Genomic DNA, 23,744 nt, shown 5'->3' with positions numbered 1-23,744 from the left:
ATGTCCACGCCCAGGATCCAAACCAGCAAAACCCTGGGCCGCCGAAGCAGAGCGTGTAGACTTAACCACTTGGCCACGGGGCCGGCCCCAACTTTAGGTATTTTTAACAAAATAAATAAAAACATAAACAGAAAATGTTAATTGTAAGAACATACTTTTATCTCAAAATATAAACATCTACGCTATCATATTATGTATATCCAACATAATGTATATCCAGAAATAAGGCTAAAGGATAATAGATAAATATAAAATTAGAGAGTAAAAACATAGATCAAAATTTTAAAAGGACTGTAAAAATTACACACCTCAAGACCTGAGCAGCACCCCTTTTCTTGTTTTTTCTACATGTTCGATTTTTATTCCAATTTAGATTTTGTAAATGTCCTTCTTTTTTCTCCTGAAGCTTCTTCTTCCTATAAGGATCTTCTTGCTGAAGAAAAAAAGATAACTTTTAGTAAAGTTTTAAACTGGCTAAATATGGACAGAAAAAGCGTCTCTCTGATTTTTTTTTTTTAACTTTTGAAGACCAATGCCATCTGAATTCAGAATGTTCCAGCACTGGTGAAAACTGAGACATGCATTTCTCAATCTCTCGTTTGTTTTCATTTCCCTTCTTTCTCTACCTCCCTCAATCTCTCTGCAAAAAGAGAAAAAAATTGTTGCTATACTATAAATTCCTAAGGGGCTAAAAGGAAAAACATCTGCTAGCAATTTATGGTCAGCTTGCTGTTCACTTCGGCAGCAATAAATCCTGCAGGCTTCACCTGCTAATTTGGTATGTGCAGTTCACATGAATTACTGCGAAGAAAAGTCAGGCAGAAACTCGACTTAGGAGTAATTTGTGTATTTATGCTTTTTATTTGTTTATAGATGAACTTTGGGAGAATAGCCAAATCTCCATAGGCTGCTCCAAACTAGTTTAAGCTTTTTGAGTAAATAAGGCAAGAAGAATATGCTTGATGTTTTTTAAATGTGGTTCTGAAAAATTTAATTTAGCATGAGATACATATATATTATATATATAAATTACACATATACACATATACATATGTATATATATATATATAGACACACACAAAGTTTCTTTATTTGGGCCTTTTCCTCTTCCTCTTTTAAATGTTAGGCAGAGCCTAAAGACAGGCCCAAGGTGAGGGGTATTCCTCTGCCCTTGAAAATTCTCAAGTAGCTCACGTCTTCAAAGTCTTCTGACACTTACTCTTTCTCCTCCTTCCACCGCGCTGCCCCCTCACAGGAGATGCACTGTGGGGGGTGGTGTGAGCCCACACACTGAGACCCAAGGGCTTCAAAAACGCATCTCTTAAGGATTTTGGGTCTTTTCAGGAGGAAAATGCCTCTCCAAGGACCTCAGAGAGGCCAGTCTCCCAGTTCAGAGAGGCCTCTTCTGGATTCACATTTCATGAAGAGCAAAGATTGACTCATTTTACCTTCTTTTTTCAGAAGGTTAGTCCAAAACTCAGAGTAGGAACCCACGAGATTCTAACATACACTTGACTAACACCCACACGACTTGGAAGAAGAAGAAAAGGTTTGGAAGCCTGCATGTTCCATGTCTGGGGTATCAAAAGCTTCTCATACCCATTAAGGCAATATGCTTACTACAGGAAACAAACACTAGAAAGAAAATGAAATTCTAACTGTACACGTGGTGGGATTATGGGATTTCTGCTTTCTTCTTTATACTCCTTTATTTTTTCTCCCAATAAGTATGCATTAACTTTTTTCTGATTCTGAAGGTATTTTAAAAACATGACAAGTTAAACACACAAAGCCCTACCCTCAGCAGGACCTTAATGCTAATCACTTAAGTCTGATGCTAAACAGACACATCGAAGATGTATGATCAGACACACAATCCAAAGTTAAATATTAGATATATACCATATTTACTCATGTGGTGTTCCCGGTGTATTTCTAGCTTACCCTCCCCTGCCCCACCCTGTCCACTCAAGGGCCAACAAAGGCTTCTTAACACAGCAAGTGCTTGGGCCTCTCTCTCCCTCCAGGACAAATGAAGGACAGTCTCTAAGTGGAGTCAGGGAAACAGGGGGCTGGTCAGTAGTCACACCGACTCTTGGCTGCCTTTCTCAAATCAATCTGGTTAGAACTGCCATCATGTGCAAACAAGACAGTACATATTTTAGGACTGCAGAGAGGTGGGACTTGGTAGTCAGAAGCATCATCACCTTCTCTGAGTATTAGGAAGAAAAGGAGAGTGCTGGCTCCGCCGGACTCAGAGGCGTGAGTGGACTGAATGACTGAGAAGCAGTGTCCATGAGCAAAGGCAGGATGGGACAGGAAGAGGATATGGACAAGAGAGTGAAAAGATAAAAGACATATTGAGTAAAAACACCAAGGAATGGCCTTTTTCTCTGGCAGGGTGTGTGTGTGGGCGTGCGGGTGTGTGCATGTGCACCGTCAGAAGCAATGGGCAGGGAGAGGAATTTGACCAGTGTCAGGCTGAGGCCTGCAAAGGAGACAGGAGATGGAACAGAGAGGAGAAAGCGAACCAGAGAACCATAGAACCAGGAAGAAATCAAAGAACAGAAATCATAGATTGACTGCACAAAGGCATTCTTAAAGCCACTGCAGATAAAAAAGCAAATAAAAATAAGAGGGAAAGGTCAAACTAAGCAAAAAAGCTGAGACACTGATAGACAAAGAGTTAATACCTTTACATATGTTCTTACAGAAAATAAGAACGCTAACATTCAACAGAAAAGTGGGGAAAGGGACATGAAATGAAATTCATAAAAGACATATAAAAGGCAAAAAGCACGAAGAGCTCATCCAAAATATTTAATAAAGTATGTTTTTAGGAAAGGCAAATTATAGACCAGCTTGTATCTCTTCTTTCCATTTGGGTTTTAAAAAACACAATTGTGTTTACACATTGTGTACTGTGTACAGGGTCTGTCTATGAGCAGTGGAAGCAAAACTGGGTTAGATATTTACATCTTAATTTACTTAAAAAATGTATTAAATTTCAGTGGTAGGATTTTGGATGGATGATTTTTCTTTTTTTTTTTTCAGAATTTTACAATAAATGAAATGAAGGCTAATGCTCACCTTGCCCTAGTAAGAGATGCAAATTGAAACGAAAAAGTAAACAGTCGTTCACCATCACACTGACCAAGATTTTGCAAAACAAAATAATGCTGCTGAGAGCAGAGGAAAACCAACATTCTCATATATCACGCATGTGAACGTAAATTGGTACCACCTTTCTGGAAAGGAATCCAGCAGCACTGAGGAGGAGCCTGGACAGTTGACACTCTAATTCTATTTCTAGAAATCTATGTGAAGGATATATTAGGTATACAGGCAAGACTTAAGAACAAAATAGTTCATCATAGCACTATTTATGAAAATAAAAAGTTGCAAACAACTTTCCTGTCCAAGTGCAGAGGAATGGTTTCGATTATGGCATAGTTAAATGATGGAATGTTATGTAACCAACTGAAAACAAAATTCCCCATTAATTTCTAACAGGAGAAAATTTAGAATTTAACATTGTAACGAAGCTACAGATACACAATGATAATAATCCTGAGTTTTAAAAAATCTGTGTAGCAAACGGAATACAGAAAAATGTGAAAAGTGGTTTATTTTGGATAGATGTTTCCCCCCCTACTTTATGCTTCTATAATAATCATAAATTCCTTTTCTAAGGAAAAAAAAAATCTGCTTGAAAGAAAATAAACAGCTAGGGCTAGGGTTAAAATTTAGCTTGTGGCTCCCAAATCCGGGCTTCACCCTGCTTTGCCAATAAACCTAGAGGAATGCTCCCCATGCACTATAGACAGATTTATACAATTTTCTAAGCTCCAAAGTTAGGCCTTAAGAATGTACAAGAAAAACAAACATTGAGTACTGCACTTGGGAATGTGTTTATTGAGAAAGATTTTCTCCAAATGAACAATGAAATGGAAAGTACACTCAGAGGCTTTTAAAGAAGAGTTCTACAAAAGTGGGAGTAAGTCACAGAGACAGCAAAGAACAAAGACAGCCCCCTAAGCCTGCACCAGAAAACCCACCTTGATTATGAGGACAACCCTGGACCACAAAGCACAGCCTGAGTCTCCCAAATCCTCGGACTCTCATCCTCACTGTTGAGCTGGCTGCCACCATCACATGCAGATGTCTGTCCTGCACAGTCTCCCAGACCAGAAAAGGAAGAAGGAACTTACACAACCACTGGGACTGAGTACAAGAAATGTTTGAGCTCCAGGGATAGAGATAAAAGACAAAGCCTGTGGCTTCAAAGATCTGATGGTGAAGACACACTGAGAAGAAGGCAACTTGGAATGAATTAAGAATATTGCCATACCCAAGGTCACAAGTGTAGAAGTCTGGCATAAGAGAGAAGACTTCGGGGCTAGGGGCAGAGTCTGAGATGGGGGAATGGCCTTCACATGCCATGCGGCAGATGGGTGCCAGCAGCACCGGGTGGCACTGTTCCTCAGGGCCACCTACTCCTTATGACCCTCAGACTGAGAGGACCTGGACTGATTAGTTCCAAGTGCTCCTCCCAGCACACAAGGTTGTGGGGCTGTCAAGTCAGCACAACTCAGGGCTAGTTTCTAGTTCATGGACGTCTCCAAAGCCCATATCAGAAGGCTGTTAAGGTCCATCTTAACTTCGTCCATTCCCTCCTATCTCAAATTCAACTTCTTACGTCTGCTCCAGAAAGCATGCCCCGTCTTCATCATTTGGCTTAGCTTCCTTTACATCTGCCACACCTGCATCCTCGAGCCATCCGCAACTTCAACACTGCCCAAGGTTCAGACTCAGGCCCCTGGTGTCCTCTGTGTACACACCTCAGAGAACTCAGCGTCATCCTTCAATTCTAACCTCCACAGGGATGACTTCCAAATCTCAAGCTCCATGCCTGAGTTGCCACAGAAGTTCTGGTTCCATTATCTCTCACGGTACTACACTCTCTCACATCAAAGTCCAGCCACCCATCTCTGTCGGCAATGATCAGGTCACACTGTCATTTCCTGGGTACTTACTACTTGTCAGTACTTACTAAGTGCTGCTATCCTAAGCACTTGTCACATTAACTCATCTAATTCTTACAACCCTCAGGGACAGGCATACTTCTATTATCCTCATTTTCAGATAAGGAAACTGATGTTAAGTAACTTGCCTAATGTTATGGAGCAAGTAAGTGACAAGATGGATTCAAACCCAGGAAGTCTAGCTGCAAAGTCCATGCTCTTAACCACTATGCAAGATTGCTTTGACAGACATAAAAATGAGTTCATCACATAAATCAGAATTTCCCATCTTCTAGTTACCCAGACATACAACTTTGGAGCTATTTTTGCAAATGGCTGTGTTAAGAAGAGATAGCTCCTCTCCTTTCCTGTATGCAATTAGGTGCATTGGTTTTTCTTCTAAATTCTCTCTTATCTACTCTTCCTATCCTGTACCCCTGCTCCGCCCTAAACACAGTCTTGATCACATCACACCTCCTAGCAGAGCAGCAGCCACCTCATTAGAAGAGAGCTGGTCTCCCTTTCTGCCCTCTCCAACCAGCCTCCAGAACATTCAGGCCTCCTCCAAAAGTGCATTATTCATGCATTCATTCAGTCATTTGCTAAACAACTACACTGGTTCTTTATAATAGGCATTCTGCCCGTCTTTATGAAACTGAATTGAAAAATACCCAATTATTATCTTCAAGATGATCACAGCCTAGGGTTGTTTCCAATTTGCTACTCACCCTCCATCCATCCCCAGGTTCAGAAATGTGAAAATTAATAAAGGGAAACCTCATTTAAAATGGAGTCAGGAGGCCACAAGAGGGAGTTCCCAGCATTACCACTCAAGGTCAATTACAGAAAAGACAGTCAATTAGAGACCCCAAAAGAAAAAAGTTGCCAATGGGAAAGAATCAATAATTTTAGAAAGAAATATATTTGCATCCCGAACAGAAATTGACTACCCTGGTAACTTAGCCAATGAAAAACCATCACCACCCTGAACTCCTGCTCTTCTCCAAGGAACTTTCATTCAAAACCACCTCTCCCAGTGTCCTCCTTTTTCTCTATAAAATCACATTCCTCTCCCTTGTTTTTTTGAATTTGCCTACAGTCCACCATAGCATGCACATCCTGAATTGCAATTCTTCGGCTATGCCTGAATAAACTCATTTTGCTGGTAAAATAACTAGCAGCATTTCAAGGTTGACAGAAACCTTCAATAGCTCTCCATGATTTGCAGTAGAGTCCCCCAGACTGGCCACCCTCAGGCCAAGTCTTTCAAAAACACTTTTTGTTTGGACAAATGAGCTTTCAAAAATTTGATTCTGAAATTCCCTAGCCGGCAAGCATTCTCCAGTTCTCTACAGGCAGCATCACTTCCCACTGCTGATGCTCACCTTCTTCATTGGCGCTACCAATCGCCATCTAGGGCATAAAGTCTAAGCTTTCAATTGCATACCAGGGCCTTCACAATCTGGTGGAACTCCGACTCTTCCCTCCCATTACTCCCCATTACTGACGGAGCTTCTTCTCAGATGATTCCTTTACTGCTCCCAATCATGCCGTGAGACTCGGTGGAGCCACTGCCCACTTTCCCATCTCTGTCCACACTCCACCTGCATAAGCTCCTACCTCCTGTAGGAGCTTTCCTTGGCCACAGCAGGCTAAATCTACTTCTTAATCTCTGAAATCCCCTCTATTGTGTACTGATTTTGGCATTGGACTATATAGGAAATCTTGTCTTTCTCAACAGACTGCAAATTCCTCATTTGGAATGTCTGTGATAGACTTATCTGTATCACTTTCATTACATTTAAATGAAAAATTCATGTTTGTTACAAAGTTTAAGCAAAAATAGAGGAGTATGAGAAGGAAAAAAAAAATCATCTAAAATCCCACCACACAGAAATAACCACGGTCTCCCATTCATTATTTGGTAAACCTGTTTTTTCACTCTTTCTCTACAAACCTACACACACACAGGGATGGTGGGACAGACAATGGGAATAATTTATGACACTGGAACCCTGTATTATTTTAAAATGAAAATTTAAGGCTCAATTTTATTTGAAGTTAACATAAGAAACTGAAGGAGAACCAAAGGAACTGCCAACTTTCAAATAACTGTTCTTTTCCACATGACGTATTAATTCCTTAAGGATCTCTTTAAGGTTAAGAAAAAGATGGTGAAGGATATTTTCATAAGTTTTCACCCTTTTAAACTGCATGTTTCAGTTTTACACACACTATTGGCTCTCGACCAAGAAAGATAAAATTAAAACTTACTTTCACCTACCTTTCAATTCCACCTTCTGTTTTTGCAGATTATATTACTATTTTATATACTTTGTTAAGTTTTAACATTTAGAATCTGTTCTGCAATTATAATTGCCAACTGTTTAGTCTTAGTTCTGGATATAAAATGGATAGAAATCTAAACAACAGACCTTTAACAAAGCTTCTTCAATCCTGGGTCTTTATTTTTACTTCTGTCTTGGTTGGCTAAATTTCACTAACTTCCTTTTTCAAGAAAGGCTCATGAGTTCATTTGTGTTTAAGGATGCGTGCCTGTTGCCCTTGTACTTGAGTGTCAACTTGACTAGACATGATATTCTTGTTCACATTTTCATTTTCTCAATGATATTGTTCCACTGTTTTCTTGCATTAGATGTTTCTCTAAAGTCTCAGGCAAGCCTAAGTTTGTGTTTCTTGATTTTCCTGCCTTTGCAAAATTCTTTATGCTTTAGGTTCAATAATTTAAGCAGGATGTGCCTATTTCCATTCTTTTGTATCATTTTTGCCTAGTGTACACAGTGTACCCTTTTGATCTATAAATTCAGTTTCTCCCTATCAGGAAAATTTTCTTCAATTGCACGTCTCTGAATACTTTTCTGATCCATGTGTTGGGTCATTTACTTATTCATATGTTGAACTGTTTTTGTCTTTCTTTGACCCCATATCTATCATCATCTTTTCTCTAAATGCCTTAATCTCTTAAATATTTTCCTTCACATTCACTCTGATTATCTCAAAGCCTTTCCTTCAGGTCATTAATTCAATTTTCAGCCATTGCATATGTAATTTAATGTCTGCATTTATTTACCTAGCTTTATAACACCTATTTTAATCTCATCCTAGTGTATTAATTTGCCTTTGAAAGCTCTTATTTTATTGAATTCATAGTCTACAGTGTGAAGTATTCTCCACGTTTCCTTCAGGGCTCTAGATACATTTTGTTCTAGTTGGGATCTTCATCTGTCTTCTGTATGTTTTACTCCTTTCATTCATTTTTACTAGAGTATATTTACATAGTGGGAATGCTGGTTTTTTCCACTGTGCTTGTGCTAAAGCACAGATAGCTCTGTTGTGATGTAAAGTAGGTAAATTCTCCTAAATATGTCTCCCACCTTTACCTGGGACCTGTTTGTTTTCCCCTATGAGATAGATATAGGGCTGGGTTCTGCTTTCTAGATACTCTTCAGTAGGCTACACAGGTGGGAAGGGAAGGAGCTGGCCGGGACACAGTATGCAAACTTTGCGCTCTCTTCTGGGATTCTGTTGTACTAGGACCCGCGCACCCGAGCAAGAAAGGCAGCACCTTGGGATTTTGACTTATGTCTCTAACTCAGCAAGATTATGCCCTAAAAATGGATGTTGGATAACAACTGGAGAGGAGGGATATGTGATCTGGTTCTACTCCACATCTTTACCCAGGAGTTAACCCATTTGCTCAAGAACAGCTTCTCTTGAGAGCAAAAGCTATCCTCTATCACTAAAAATGATTTGTTATATAACTAGTACAATTAGAAGGTAAATAAAACTTTCTGAACACATCAAACTCACCACTTATCAATGTGGATTCAAATGCATTATAACTAAACTCTTTGAAAACTATGAAATATACAAGTACAGTTACTACACAGATATCTGCACTCTAAGGCCTAAATATGGGTTTTGTTCTTTCCAACAGGCAAGAAAAAAAGGAATACAGACCTCGACTGAAGGTACGTCCTGTTTCTCAGGACATACATCTTCTTTAGAAGCTTTGTGAATCTTCTTTTCTGAAGAAGACTTTGTGTCAACCTTTTTCAAAGTTTCACAATTGTCTACTTCATTCTTGACAGGCACTTGCTGGTTATTCCCTTGAATAAATAAAAATGATTCAATTTCTAGCGAAATATTTCCATTCATGTTCCCCATAGTTAAATCTCTTTCCTACACCAAACAATCTCACTGGATTTAATGAGATTTAGACTAAGGATTGTTTTTGGCATCCATGATACTCTAGAAATTTATTTCATTTATAGGTGAAAATGCACTTATATTAAGAGTTCTACAGTCTTTTAAAAAGGTCAAGAGAAGAAGGGGGGTGCATACCATTATTCATAGCGGCATTATTCATAAAAGCCAAAAGCTAGAAACAACCCAAATGTACACGGACGGATGAATGGATAAATAAAATGTGGTACATACAATGGAATACTATTCAGCCTTCAAAATAAATGATTCATTGCACAACAATGTGAATATACTTAGCAGGACTGTACACACAGAAATGGTTAAGATAGATAAAAAAGAATGAAATTCTGATACATGCCACAACATGGAAGAACCGTGAAGATATTATGCTAAGTGAAATAAACTGATAACAAAAAGACAAATATCGTATGATTCTACTCGTTTGAGGAAACCAGAGCCATCAAATTCATAGAGATTAAAATTAGAATGGTGGTTTACCAGGGGCCGGGGGGAGAGAGTACGGGTAATTACTATTTAATGGGTACAGATTTCTGTTTGGGATGATGAAAAAGTTCTGGAAATGGATGATGGTGATGGTTGTATAACAATGTGAATGTACTTAATGCCACTGAGCTTTATAATTTAAAACAGTAAATTTTACGTTACGTATATTTTACTACAATTTTTAAAAAGTTGGGGGAGGCAGAGAGAGGGGTAAGGACTTGGGTTCTGGCCAAGACTCAGCCACTGATTAGTTTTATGATCAAAGAAAGTCTCTTAAGCTACTTGAGCTTCAGTTTCCTTATTTATAAAACAAAAATACCACCTTCTACCCTGCCTGATTATTATAAAGGTAAAACCAGAACAGATATAAATGTAAAGGGTCACCACTAACACACACAGGGCAGCTCCTTCTGCAGCAAATGCCCACCTGCCCCAGGGAACAGTGCCTGCAGCGGCAGAATGAGCAGGAGATGAAGCACAAGGCAAAGGCTGGTGCTGGTATGAACCTCATCTGAAAACATGACTGTTCCATTTTTCTTTCAAGAGATTTCATTCATAAACGTATTTCTCCTTCTATCTTTTACTTCAAAATAAAGTCAAATCAACTTCAGCCCCATAATAACTGGCCTCTGTGTTCTAACACGAAACAAAGTATTTCAACACCCTCTCCTTTTTTCTTTAGCTGAGAATCCCTTCCAATACCTTTGCAACCTGAGAAAGTTCAGATGAGCACAGCGCCAAGATTTCACAGCAAAGCAGGCTGCAGGCTCTGGTGATATGAATGTCTGACCAGATACCAGCAGAGGCTCCAATCTGGCCCTGTGGGGACCTGGGGGAAGGCCAGATTCTCATCCCAAAATGAAAGGAGCAGTCGGATTCCCTCTGATTCTGAAATTCGGAAGCTTCGAATTGAACTCACTCAAAGCAAGACACATCCATTTTTAAAATAACACTTAAAAGGTAAGCATACTTCTGTTAACAGAAAATTACATAAATATTACATAACTATAAAAATGCTGGGGAAGCATTAATTCCTCTACAACACAAACTGGGTGTTAGACATCCACAGTGGAAAATATCTAAGGAAATCTGAAACTACGAAGGAGTAAAGGAAATAGGCAAGAGCAAGGCAGTCAGGGTCCAAAACAGAAAATAAAATCATAAATAAAGACATCGCTTTGGATTCTGGAACCCAAAACTATGATACAGAATACAGATACTCTCCTCAAAAAATGTGCCATTATTTTCCTAGAGTCCTGATGCATGAGAAAAATGGACTTCCTTACGTTTTCTTCAGGTCAAGAACAGCACTAAACGTATTAGTCATCAAAGTGTCTCAGGAAGGATACAAATTCAATATCCAACACTAAACCACCTCAAAAAAGTGGTAAAGCAGAGTCCCTTAGAAAATTAGTAATGCCTTCTGCAGGGCCAAGAATCAGGACAAACAATAAAATGAGTTCTAGTAAGTTCTTCATGAAGGCTTTGAGAAATTCTAACATGGAATATTCAAAAATTTAGAAATACCATGAGTATATACTTCATTTAAAAAACAGAGCCAATCCATGTTATTCTATTAAGCATGCTTGCTTAGAGTATTATGCAACTTTCTGACATTTATCTCACAGAGTGAGAGTGTTTGAGCCACTAAGATAAAAAGCAAATAGAAGAATAAGGAACAAGAATATAAACTTGCCAGAATCCTGCTTAAAGTTTTACGGTCTCAAATCTAATCATATGCCATATTTCGAGTAAATCGCTAGATCTTCACTTCAAGTTATCAGTGTCTATAAGTAAATGAGACTATTTTTAAATTTTCTGAAAATGTTGGTATTTCAGAAATCTTGGAGTATTATCGAATTCAGTGGAAACTTTCATGTATTGTTAATTTCAAGGCTTACAGTATTATTAAATTTAAAAGTTATTATCCTTTATTATAAGCAGAAAGCAATGAAATAACTTGCTAACTATTCCTCTTTCATAGTGCTGGGGCCAGCACCAGTTTGTCCTCAGCCTTAATTCTAAATCTATATTATTTCGATCATAGAATTAAAAAATAATAGTTATAAACATCTGAAAAGAGCCACATTTCAAAAGATCATTTACACTACACATAAAGGCCCACTCTTGTCGGATGATCAAGAGACTCTGGAACATTTAACAAATGTTTGAAAAATGTAGCTGTTTCACAGTTGTTTGACAGGTTGACGCCAAAAAACAAGTGCGTGAAAACAGAGCCTGAAGAATCTGTCAACAGACCTCATCTCTATCAGGAATTTTAATGTATGATTTACTACAGGCCTCTCAGAAGGAGCAGGAGAAAAGGAGCCGGAAAGGGATAACATACTATTTTCTGTTATTCAGAAAATAATCTGTTTCTCAACAACAACGATGACATGTAGCCAGAGGCATTAATACACACCTTAGAACATTTTATTCTCACACAATAAGTTACACTCAGAAAATAAAATGCCTCAAAATAGGAGAAGACACAATTCTTCAGGTGCCTTCAAAAGTTCTGATAGGTAAAGAAAATCATGTCAGGCACTCAGGAGAGAGGCCATCTCCCCTGGCCTCCTTTCCCAAAGGCAATCTTATCAGTAGATTTGTTTTTAAGAACACTGGTGTAGTTTGGGAGAAATGGCAAAATGTGGCAAACACACCAAGTGGTTCAACTGAGTGAATGGAAGTTTCCAGCAGGATCACAACCATCAGGGGGGCTTTGTTCCGCCCACAAGACTGAAGCTGTTTTCTTCAGATTCTAGACAGGATCTTAAGATGGAAACAATATGCTTTCCATAAAGTAAATACTTCTCAAAATACAAAAAAGAGTTAATGCTCAAAGTTGGAAGTGAAAACTTGGAAGGTTCATATATACATGGTCTTCTCATTCTTGAGCATTCTTTACACATCACAGGTTCCCTGCTGATGACATGCCTGTACGCCACCTGCTAGGTTATTACAATGTTTTCCCATAAAATTTGACAAAAGAACCCCCAAACCCTTAATATTGCTAAAAAAAACCTCCAAGTCCTTCCTTCAAACTACAATTTTCTTCCCTTAGATTTCTCAATCTTTTCTTATTTTTAAAATTTTCAATTCTTTGAAATGTTTAATTGTAAATTGATGGCAGATAATTTTGACTTTTTAACCTCTTTGATATTCTCCTAGAATAGTGATGGGAACAGAAAGTCAGAACCAAATGCATGCCAATGAGTGGATTTCGCTGTGAGGAATCTCCTGCTGACATATTAGTTCTGGAGAGAAATACGGGACTGGGAATTAGCACCTTTGAATTTGCTGGTATGAACATGGTGGAAAGCCAACATTCTTTCATCAACTCTTACTTGATCTGATCAACAATCACCCCGATACCACTTAACATGCTGCTGATCCAGCCAAAAGGTAGTTTAAAAAACTTCTTGTAGGAAGAGATTTGTTTCCATTTAAAACATTCATTATAAACATACCAGTAATCTTCAGAGGAAGGAAAGATTCTGGGCAGGTTTGCCATCTACAATGATATAAGCAAACCCTATGTTTATAGACTCCCATATTAAATTTACTCACACTTGCTGAAGTGCTAGTATATGGTCATCCAGACTCAACTATAGGCATCAAACAGCCAGTATTGGACAGGAGGATCTTGAAGCATGAATTCAAATCCTCTGACCTGCTCTGGCACAACATTGCTGGTCCACACCACCACACTGCATCCTCTTCAAAATACTATGATGCAGCAGAAGGTCCCTCCCATCCATCTATCCACAATGCCACAGCCATTGCATTTTGCAGGCACATTTACCCAGACATCTGATGGATGCAGTGGACCACTGAAGAAGCACTTCTGGAAGGACAATTCTCTCAAACAGCTAGGATTGTAAGTTTGTGTAAATTCAGCCTAGTCAAATACTGTGCTCCGGCCAAAATGACACACAAAACAAGAGGAAAGCCCAGCTGGACTCACCCCATATTTTCAGCCTTTCATGAGAGTTTTGTAGTCTGAGCCCTAGAAAGTGCCCGGGACAGAAACAGAGCAATAGGCACCCCACCCACCCCGCCAGACAAGGTATGCTATGACTTTGAAGATCTGGTTGAGCACATTGTCCAGAGGGCGTGCTCGCACGCCAGGTGGAGAGGACACAGCAGACAGCATTGACCCTGCAAACAGGAGTCCACTTCAAACACATGCCCCGCTGCCAGGGCAATGGTACAAACAGGTCGGAATAAGGTGCACCAGGAATGCGTGTGCAGTGCCCACACCATGTTCCACCCAGAGGACTCCAGCTTTCTTTCAAATGAGAAATGTCCTTTCATGCCTTGGCATTTTTGACTAAACGCAGAAAGCTCATTAGAATTAACCAATCCATAACGTGTCTGTAACCTTCTTTACAATATCAAGGAGTGAAAAACTGGAAGTTATTTATACTTAAATGTTTCAATAAGATCAAAGGTAAATAATTTTTCCAGATTAAAAAGTGTCCAAAATTTCACTTCTAACAGGAACAGAAATGTGCTTTTTAAAATGGTCAGGATGGACAAAAATAATAGGCACAGGCTCTTATACCAGAGGTCACAGGGATCGGGTAAAGACTAACGCGAATTTTACAGGTAGGTAGTCTGCCTAGTCTAGATTTGCTTGCATTTTCATTAACTGTATTTGCTACAAGAGAACATCTGTGTTCTTTTAAGCAAGGGACACAATTAGTGAAGAACTAGGGCCAAGGAGCATGAGATGGTGGGAGTTGTGAAACATAGGAAGTTGGTAACTTTTATTTAGTCAGACACATTTCATGGGCTGATTAATTTCTGCAAATAGTCTTGAAAAGCAAGGTGAAAAATAATTAGGAAAAGGAGTCCTCCCAACAATCAAATATGATTTCACATCCCTCTAAACATATGGACTAAAAAGTAAACTTCTTAGCCATGACATTCTAAAGCCTTGGTGCCTCACCCTAAACTTTTCATCTTACAAACCTTATTTCAACATTTACACCTTTCCTAAAACTTTGTGCATGAACTGAAAATTCAGCATCCGCAATTAAATCTAAAGTCACGGGTGACAACAAATGCCATTAAAAACAGACTGGAGACAAACAGGAGGGAAGAATCATCAAAGAGAAGAAGATTACCATTATTTTTCCTGGAAATTTCTGGCAAGTCTGACTGCAACTGAGGTGAACTCTTCGGCAAATGATTTTCAGGTAGTTTCTTAGGCGTCTTCAGAGGACAGAGCTCCTGTTCCTTGAGCTCAGCTACGCTTTCTGAAAGTTTAATGTCCGTTTCCTTAGGAAACATACATGTCTGTATTCCCTCCTTCATATGACATTCTGAAGAAGTATGATTGACCACAATTGTGTTTTTCAGTGTGTTTGCGTCTTTATTTAGTAAGTTTTTGGGAAGGGTTAAATTCTTCTGCAGGTTGACATTTATGCCACTTGCATATTTGAGGTTTATCCAGTTCTCACCCATAACATCAGTGCACACGTCCTCCTTAGGGGCAGACAGGGAGCTGCCCAGGGCCGAAGTCTGTTTTTCCTCAGTAGTAGTGTTGGCACTGCTGGCAACAGATGTGCTGGCTTTGTGTTTGCTGTAATAGACTGAGCATTTGTGCTTCTTCTGAGAATGACCGTAGGTAGCCGGGCTCCTCTTGGCAGCGTTCTGGATCCTGCTGTGCGGCGTGCTCACTGGAAGGCAGCTTTTCCCTCTGCCTTTATCAGAGGGGCCATAGGTATCGAGAAAATTCTTGCAATTGCTTCTGAATTTAAGAAGAAAAACATTCAACATAAAGGCAAACGGAATAAAACTCTACCCGTTTCCAAATCCATGAGAAAGAGGTAGTGATTGGTACTGTGTGTATTAAGGAGTTCTACTTTTTCTTTTTCTAAAGCTCCGTGAGTTTCAAAATCTAAGTCCTTATGTGGAGTCTATTTTATAATAAAAGAAATGTTATAGCCGTCACACAATGACTTAAAGAAAATTTTACAAAAACAAATTTGGAATAAAAATTTATATTACCTTCAAATGAAATCAGAAACGAGTAATCTCAAAGGTGAGAACTCTCCCCACCCGCCAAGAATTCTTACTTGTGAGCGTGGGAGCTGATGACATCCATCGGACCGCTGTTTTGCTGTGAAGAGGAGCTAGCGTTTTGCCTCTGTCTCGTTTTCATGAACTCCATCAGAATGTACTGTGCTTGCTGGAAGGCTATTAAAATCACACCCAGCAGGGACAAACTGAGGAGGAAAGCAACAAGGTTCTTTACTGCATGTTTCTGACTGGCATTAAAAAGACTAGCTTTACTGTATTAAAATTCCATAAGATGTACAACATCATAATTTCTGACATTTCTTCGAGATTAAAAAAAAAAGTTTCTAAAAATACGTGTATTTATAAGTCAACTTTCCAATTCAATTTTTAAAGACACCTCCAGGATAAAATCACTCTAAAAGGGTCCTTCTAGTCTTCTAATCTCAAAATGCAACTGCACTGAGCTGATAAGAATAACACTTGTATCTTCTACTGTGACTGACAACCAACACATATGGAGCACAACTGTCTATCATGCTTCTAGATCCTATGAATCTCTCACAATTAGTTTACTATTATCTTAAAGCTTACTAGTGACTACTTTGTTTGATGTACATCAGCGTTCTCAAAGCAATATAAATTCCACTCAATTCACATGCTTTGATTATACCCAGGCAATATACATTTTCATGCAGCTCGCCTGGACGGCTTCTCTGCTCAGTGGAGAAGGTGGTCACTTACCTGACAAAGAAGACTGTGAGTCTCCAAAACGACTCCTCCCAGCTGGGTCCTGGGACCACATCCGCACACAAAGGCAACAGGTGATGAGGGAGCGTCACATTGAGAGTGAAGCGAAACTCTAGGTCTGCCGCCGTTACCAGAGTCAGCTCCCGAATGACCCAGGAAGAGGTGAAGTCTGGAGTAAATCTGATGACAAAAGATTCACCTTGAAGAACTTTAATTGTTTTAAGAACAAAACAAAATCATAATGGCAGCAAAACTTCTTACTTCTATAAGAGAAATACTTATATAAAAACAACTTAAGATTTCTTACCAATGAAAAAAGGTTTTGTTCCCCCACATTACGTTAAATGCATCACAAAACTTAAATAAGATTAAAGCTCAAGGCTTACACGATGCTGATATCCCGGGATGTGTTTGGGTCCAGGGAAAACTGATGACAATCTAGCACTTCGAATCCATAACCCTGGCAATTATACCCGCTAATTTTCAGAGATGTCACAGTTACAGGAAGTGGTCCGATATTCTCAACTTTAAAGCTCTTCGTAATAGACAAAATTTGCTTGCTGTCTTTCAGTTCTAGTAAGGATGAAAAGTGACATTTAGTATATATGAGCTGCAAATTTTATTTAAAATAATTTACTGAATCAACAAACCATGATTATTAAAATGAAAAAAATCAATGTAAGCTCAAAGCATTTCTATCTAGTTTCTAGAATGCTTACAGATTCAGTTATATTATCAGAATACAACAAAAATACTTAACTAGTCAAGATTTTTCTTAAGTTAAATGATCTGCCTAGGTACCAGAAGTAATCAAAATCTCTTCTTTGCTCTTTTACTTATTATAGGCTAAGGTCAAACGTTTATTCTTCTCAGAAGCCAAACAGTTTGGATTTACCACTAACCACCACACACCCTTTGATCTGGGGATCCTCACTCCCACTGAACAGGAGCCAGCTAAGAGGGTGTATGTGCTTCTGTGTAAATCCATCACAGCTACTGGAAACACAGTTCAAACACATGAAGTAAGCAGTTAAATCTTCAACAATAAATGAGAGCGCATTTTATGAGAGTTAGAAAAGGAAGAGTTATCACAACTTTAAAATATTCCTATAAATTTATAGTCCACAATCTATCGCATAGAAAGACTAATATTTTATCTGGTTCTATAGTTTTTACATTACTCCTTAATTCTATCTTTCAAAGTCAACTCTAAATTATTGAATGAATGAATGGGAAAATGAACACTCTGATGAAGAATTCTGAATGCAAAATGGCTAATAAATCTTGACAAACTTGGTGTTCATTTAGCATAGTTTTCTTAAAAAAAAAATTCCAATCAGGCATTAAAATAGCACTACAAATTATCCAACAGTTTCACCAATCAGCTTTTACCACAGGAAACATACTGTTATTCTAAAACACTTTCAGTGTGCCACAGAAATTAAAAATAATAGGAAAACAAGACAGAATGTACCAAAATCCATTTTACATCTACTGTTTCAGCTTTTTTTAGTTCTTAAGGAAGTTCTTGAAACTAATATAAGTTAATTTAAAAGCATTTAATATTTAAACACATGTATAATTTAGAAATTTCTAAATCTGCCATTGTCTGATACAGTAGCCACTAGACATATATGGTTACTTAAATTTAAATTAAATAAACTTAAAAATCGATTCTCTCAGTCACACTAGCTATATTTCAAGTGCTCATTAGCCACATGTAGCAAGTGGCTACTGTATTGGATGACACAGATATAGAATATTTCCACTATTGCATAAAGCTCTTGGTTAGCAGACCTTCAGTCCCTCTCCATTCATCATTTTGGTGTGATTTTCTATGATTAAGTAACTGATAACCAAATTAACAGTGTCATACTAGTCACCTTAAATATCTGATACTCTACTGGTAATTTAACAATTACCTCTTTTTCTTTATATCTATCATTTAAGTTGGGTTAAATATTTAAGTCTAATGTTCTAAGCAGTACCAACCGGCCTGTACATGCTCAAATGTTTGCCTCATCTAATCCTTTGCATCAGTACAACGAATTTACTGTCATTTTTTAAAAGATTCTTCTCATAGAACCCTTTTGCTCTGGGCTCTCGCACCCAGCCTCCCCGTCAGAAGATCGCCACATGGACTCACGTCGCCGACAGTCCATCAGCGTGGACTCGGGCACCTTGAATCGGAGCGAACCACCCGCGCCAGGAAGTCTCCCGCCCACTCGCAGTAACTCTCTCGCTCCGAATCCTTCCACGCCGATCATGTCCACGACAGTCAAGTTATTCCTGTAGTGAAAGGAGACGCAAAGAAAAAGGCATTACAGTAGAGGCACGAGATACAAGGCACTTGAATTTAAATATTCCTATTGAGCAAAAACATTTTTAAAGCTTTGCAAAAAAAATCAATTTAAATAGTGTGGCATCTCCTGCCATCTCACGAATAAGGGGCGTTCGTGGGCAATGGAAACTGCCAAGGCTGGTAGAGTCAAAGCAAGCTGACCACAGCAAGGAGGGAACGATCCGGGTCACTGTCCAGTCTCAGCCCACAACGTAAATCCATGTGTTTCCAATCACCAGCCACCCGGGTGGTGATCAGACCGGCAAGAGGGAAAAGAAAAAACCTGGAGAAATAAATCGGGGGCCACAGAGAAACACCTACAAATTTAGACAAATTGATAAAAATTGTTTACAGGGTGAATTAAGGAGTTTTCAATTGTGACGATAAGAAATTCTGCCTTAGGGATAATTCTAGAAATAAAATTCTACTTTTTTTTTTTCCAACCAAAGACTTAAAATGTCATCCAACAAATAACATATATCTACTCAAGTTTTTAGTGGTCAAACAGAAATTCAGACTAGCTTTTCTGCCTTTTCATTAAGAGAAATAAGATAAGTGAAGATGATGTCTAAATGATGCAGACTGGACCAAAAGCCACTCCTCATTAATGTAAATACTATAGAAGGGGAGAGAGAATCCATTTCTAACTATGCAAAATATACAGATATCTTTACATCTTTATCTAAAGGATTAAAAACCTTTATTTAACCATTTAAAAGCCTTTAAGTGATGTTAGATGATTGATATTATTTACAGAAAAATATTGTCTATCAATATAGAAACCACCAAAAATAAACAACTTCAAAAATCTAGACTTTCTTTTTCAGTCTGAGAGTTTAACTTGGGATGAGCTCAAGTTTCTCTCTGCACTTCCTATGACCTTTGTTCTTCAATGGAGAACGGGTTTAAAATAAAACACATTGCCAACAGGGCATTAGCAGTCTTAGTTAAAATGCTTAATAGAACAAACTCTTTCAAGAACTCTATTTTAGTACATTTTCTTTTTAGTAGCATTCACTTGCACAAGAACAAACACATATGATACATTAAAGCAAGTCCAGAATAAGGAAGTTTTTGCCAACTGATCTAACACTAGAAAAACTTAAAAAAAAACCCCTAAAATGTCATTTATTAAAAATTAAATTTGTTAGACTTCTCACCACTGCAGAGAGCTTCAACATAGATCTGTATTTCCTGTAAATTTTTGAAAGAAGACTCTCAATAAAGACTACTTAAAGATGAAAAATACTTAAAGAATGAAAAACATTTAGCTGCTTAAATCAGTTAGCAATAACTTTCATTTAAGAGGAAAGAAAAGAAGTAAAAAGAGCCAACAGGCTCAACTAAGCATTGTTTCAGTTATTGTCCTTTTGTCCAGAGAATTCTATTGTCCACCGTCCAGAGAATTCCAGAAGGAAGACAGATAAGAGAGGGCTGTAAATCCAAATATTGCAGAACGAAAACGTATACAGCAGGGTTTCAATTATTTTTCTGAGCTAAGGACAGAGAAGTAAATATGTGTGTGTGCTTGTGTATGCATGTGCTTGGGTGTGTGCATTCATGTGTGTGTTCTGCCCTCTGTGACAACACCAGATGAGATGCTGAGTGAAATGGACTGCCGCTCTTGGAGAGAAGGGCACACACTCCCTATTCTACAAAAGAGGAAACGGAGGCACAGGCGGATTAAGTGTGCTCCTCAGGTAGCTTCTCTTCTTAGCCACCACCTCGTCCTAACATGCAACACAGCCTCATCCCTGAAGGCCTGACTGAGATGGACATGTCAACTCTCAGCTAAAGAGATTAGGTATTCTTGAAAGAAAGAGATGCAGAGTCAGCAAGAAAGAAACAGACTCGGTGACAGGGACACACCTACCGGATTAGTATGAGTGAGGTAACTTTTCCATAGTCAGCTGGCGTGAAAATTACACCGATCCTTTTCATTTCCAAAGGCTGCAAATGTAAGTGGAGGATGCCAAACCTGGATTCTTCAGAATGCATACCCTGCAAATTTAATAAATGCAATTAAACAATTCCCGTAAAGTGAGCTTCTGTCTGCACTATGTGCATTTTAGAGTCCAAACATGACAGCCTTTCTTTTAGTGTCCAGATTTGACCACTCTCATCAACCTGTTGAACTCGTTTATCCTGAGAGTTCACCCCAATAATCAGTTCCCAAGTCATAGCTGAGAAGTATACGCAGAGGCTGCAGGACAACCTGACATAGACACTGGAAAGGGGACTTGCTTCCCGGCTTGGATGGGAGTTGGAGCTAGAAGCCGTCTATGCAAAGGTGCTCTGACTGTAAAACATCACTTCGAAAACAGACCAGATACGTCTGCCTGAATGCCCCAGGGATCTGACCACACCACCCAGCCACTGCAAGACAACCCAAAGTCTCATCAACACTGAATTGAAGGTTATACAGAAATCATCTTTATTACATGCAGTCTCTCCATTCAGGATAAGGATCTTTCTTCATTCACATCCTCCTCTGTTCTCTCCAAGATTTCCAGCTTTCTCTGACAAAAGCTTGTGTTCTGAATTTAACATTCAAGATTTAGTTACCATTTCCCCTCTTGGCACTGCTTTTCCTAGCTCCTTCTCACTAAAGACAACTTAATTTCTTAGAGCTCTAATCATATAATCTGTGTGGTAATATTCCTCTGTTCTGTTTCTTTTAAATTTGTTTTATCCTTCAATTATTTCTAGAATTTCCCATGCTACCTGAAAGAAGAAACAGTGATGTTTTTTGATTTATTTTCACTAGAATTATGAACTTCATGAAGGGAGAAACTTTGCTTTAAACATGTAATATGAATACTGAATGCTGATTTTTAGTATTAAAACTATAATAATAACAGCACCATTTATTAAATGGTTCTTATATGCCAGGTACTGGAATATAATAAGGTATATAGAATGCTGAACATTCTATAAAACTTATTGAATCTTCAAACATTATTATGAGAAAGACGAAGCTTGGAAAAGTTGAATAATCTGCCCAGGGTCACATAGCTAGAACATGGAAGATTCTGGATTTGGAACCTTGAATGTCCACTTCCACATGCTCTAAACCAAAGGAACTACATTTCTAAAAGCAAACAAACAAAATTAAAATGTAGGCCTTCCTTTACATGACAAAGAGTTCTAATAAGAATTTTAAGTTAAATTTTTAAGAGTCTCAAAGGCATTGATATTAACTATTCTTGCTGTCAATGTAATAAATTCACAAAGGTAATAATTTCCTTTATCACAAAAGGTATAATGTTCTTGGGGAAAATCTTCAATCACAGATTAAAAACTTTTTCCAAATGAGTTGCACCGTTTGTTCAAATCTGAATAGAATATTTATATGTGAAAGAAACTAGTATTTTTTTTGGAATTTCAAATCATATATGATGCAATGCCAGTAAGGGAAAATGTCTCTTATTAGTTTGGACTAATTTACCGCCAACAGCCCCAGAAGACTGCTCAGTGGAGAGAAGAATGAGAGGGACAGAGCAGGACAGGCTGCTAGCAAGAACAAGACCACTGACATGGAGAGAGGAACGCTTGCTATTCATGTGTTTCCTACTGTAAATACGTCTCTGTTAAAAATCTAGTTAAAAAGTTGCTTTGATTAGTTTTAACTCTTAGCTGGAGATTATCTGTGGTCTCCCTCTTCCTATTATTCACATTAACCTAAAGCCAATAGTACATGGTTGGAAGGATAAGTGTGAAGAAAGAAAAATAAACCCGAGGCATTTAAATATGTGTGAGTATTAGAAATACAGTTATGCACATATGTGTACATGTGTATTTTTTTAAACAGCTGTTCCACTTCTAAATTGATCTCATACATAGAAGACCTGTAAGAAAAACACTCAGCTACACATGATGAGCCACAGAACTACTGAGCAAAAACTCAGACACAAGGCTGCCAAGTCCCCAGTCAAACATCCTCGCCACCTGACATGTTTATTCCTTCTCTGAAGTATTTCTGCAAGACCTCATGAGTGTCCAGAGGCTTAAGAATTTCAGAGAGATCCTTTTTTTTTTTTTTTTTTTGCTGAGGAAGATTAGCCCTGAGCTAACATCTGTGCCAATCTTCCTCTATTTTGTATGTGGGTTGCCACCACAGCGTGGCTGACAAGTGGTGTACGTCTGCACCCAGGATCTAAACCTGCGAACCCAGGCTGGCAAAGCAGAAGGCACCAAACTTAACCACTACGCCATGGGGCTGGCCCCCAGAAAAATCCTTTTTTATAGGTGAGGTGAACATTATGGAAATTGGGTGACTGGCTACAAACATGAAGCCAGTTTAAGAGATTTTTTTTTAAATGTATTTGGTTTTATCTTATCTTGCCTGAAAAAGAACTTGAGAGGGGCCAAGGAATCTTAAAAGAATTATACATTCTGGGGTCTCAAGTTTTATGGTTTTCTACATAGCTCTGATTCAATTGTTATTTCTTCACTCACTTGAATCTAAATCATCAAATTAAAATACTTTACAGGCTAACATGAACCGTGGACTCCTGCTGCATTAGTTAATTGGAAAAACCTGCTATGTATACTTAATGCCTAGAATATAAAAATAAGAGAGCCACATGTATTACGCAAAGACATTTGAAACATAAATCAGGGAGGCCCATATGCTACGTGTCTGGTTCGTCAGCATTCTTTTTTCTGTTTAAAGACGATATCCTACCCGGTAGGGGCAAGCTTTGGTGAGCTGGAATTCACCGGTTGTGAAATTAATCATCTGCAGATCGGTGCCAAACCTATAAAGAAAGAAATGTTTAAAATAGCATTCAGATCGCCAATAAAGAAAGAATAATATATGTGTGCACATATACATGTTTATATATATGTGAGCATGTGTATTTGCACAC

At 38.4% G+C, this 23,744-nt stretch overlaps 1 protein-coding gene across 1 annotated transcript in view; it reads right to left on the bottom strand.

Moving 5' to 3' along the window:
- TMEM131L (transmembrane 131 like) overlaps positions 1 to 23,744 on the bottom strand; it is a 150,495-nt gene that overhangs the window by 15,624 nt on the left and 111,127 nt on the right. The window contains exons 19-27 of the mRNA XM_046656334.1: positions 23,561 to 23,633; positions 20,747 to 20,874; positions 18,679 to 18,821; positions 16,919 to 17,105; positions 16,527 to 16,712; positions 15,842 to 15,991; positions 14,888 to 15,513; positions 9,006 to 9,154; positions 309 to 433 (exon numbers count right to left, since the gene is read on the bottom strand). Of these exons, the coding sequence (XP_046512290.1) occupies positions 309 to 433; positions 9,006 to 9,154; positions 14,888 to 15,513; positions 15,842 to 15,991; positions 16,527 to 16,712; positions 16,919 to 17,105; positions 18,679 to 18,821; positions 20,747 to 20,874; positions 23,561 to 23,633 (1,767 nt within the window). The remainder of the gene's footprint in view (positions 1 to 308; positions 434 to 9,005; positions 9,155 to 14,887; positions 15,514 to 15,841; positions 15,992 to 16,526; positions 16,713 to 16,918; positions 17,106 to 18,678; positions 18,822 to 20,746; positions 20,875 to 23,560; positions 23,634 to 23,744) is intronic.

This window comes from Equus quagga, chromosome 3 (genome assembly GCF_021613505.1).
Source record: "Equus quagga isolate Etosha38 chromosome 3, UCLA_HA_Equagga_1.0, whole genome shotgun sequence".
NCBI lineage: Eukaryota > Metazoa > Chordata > Mammalia > Perissodactyla > Equidae > Equus > Equus quagga.
The sequence above is the reverse complement of the archived record's forward strand: the minus strand, read 5'-3'. Positions and strand labels throughout refer to the sequence as shown.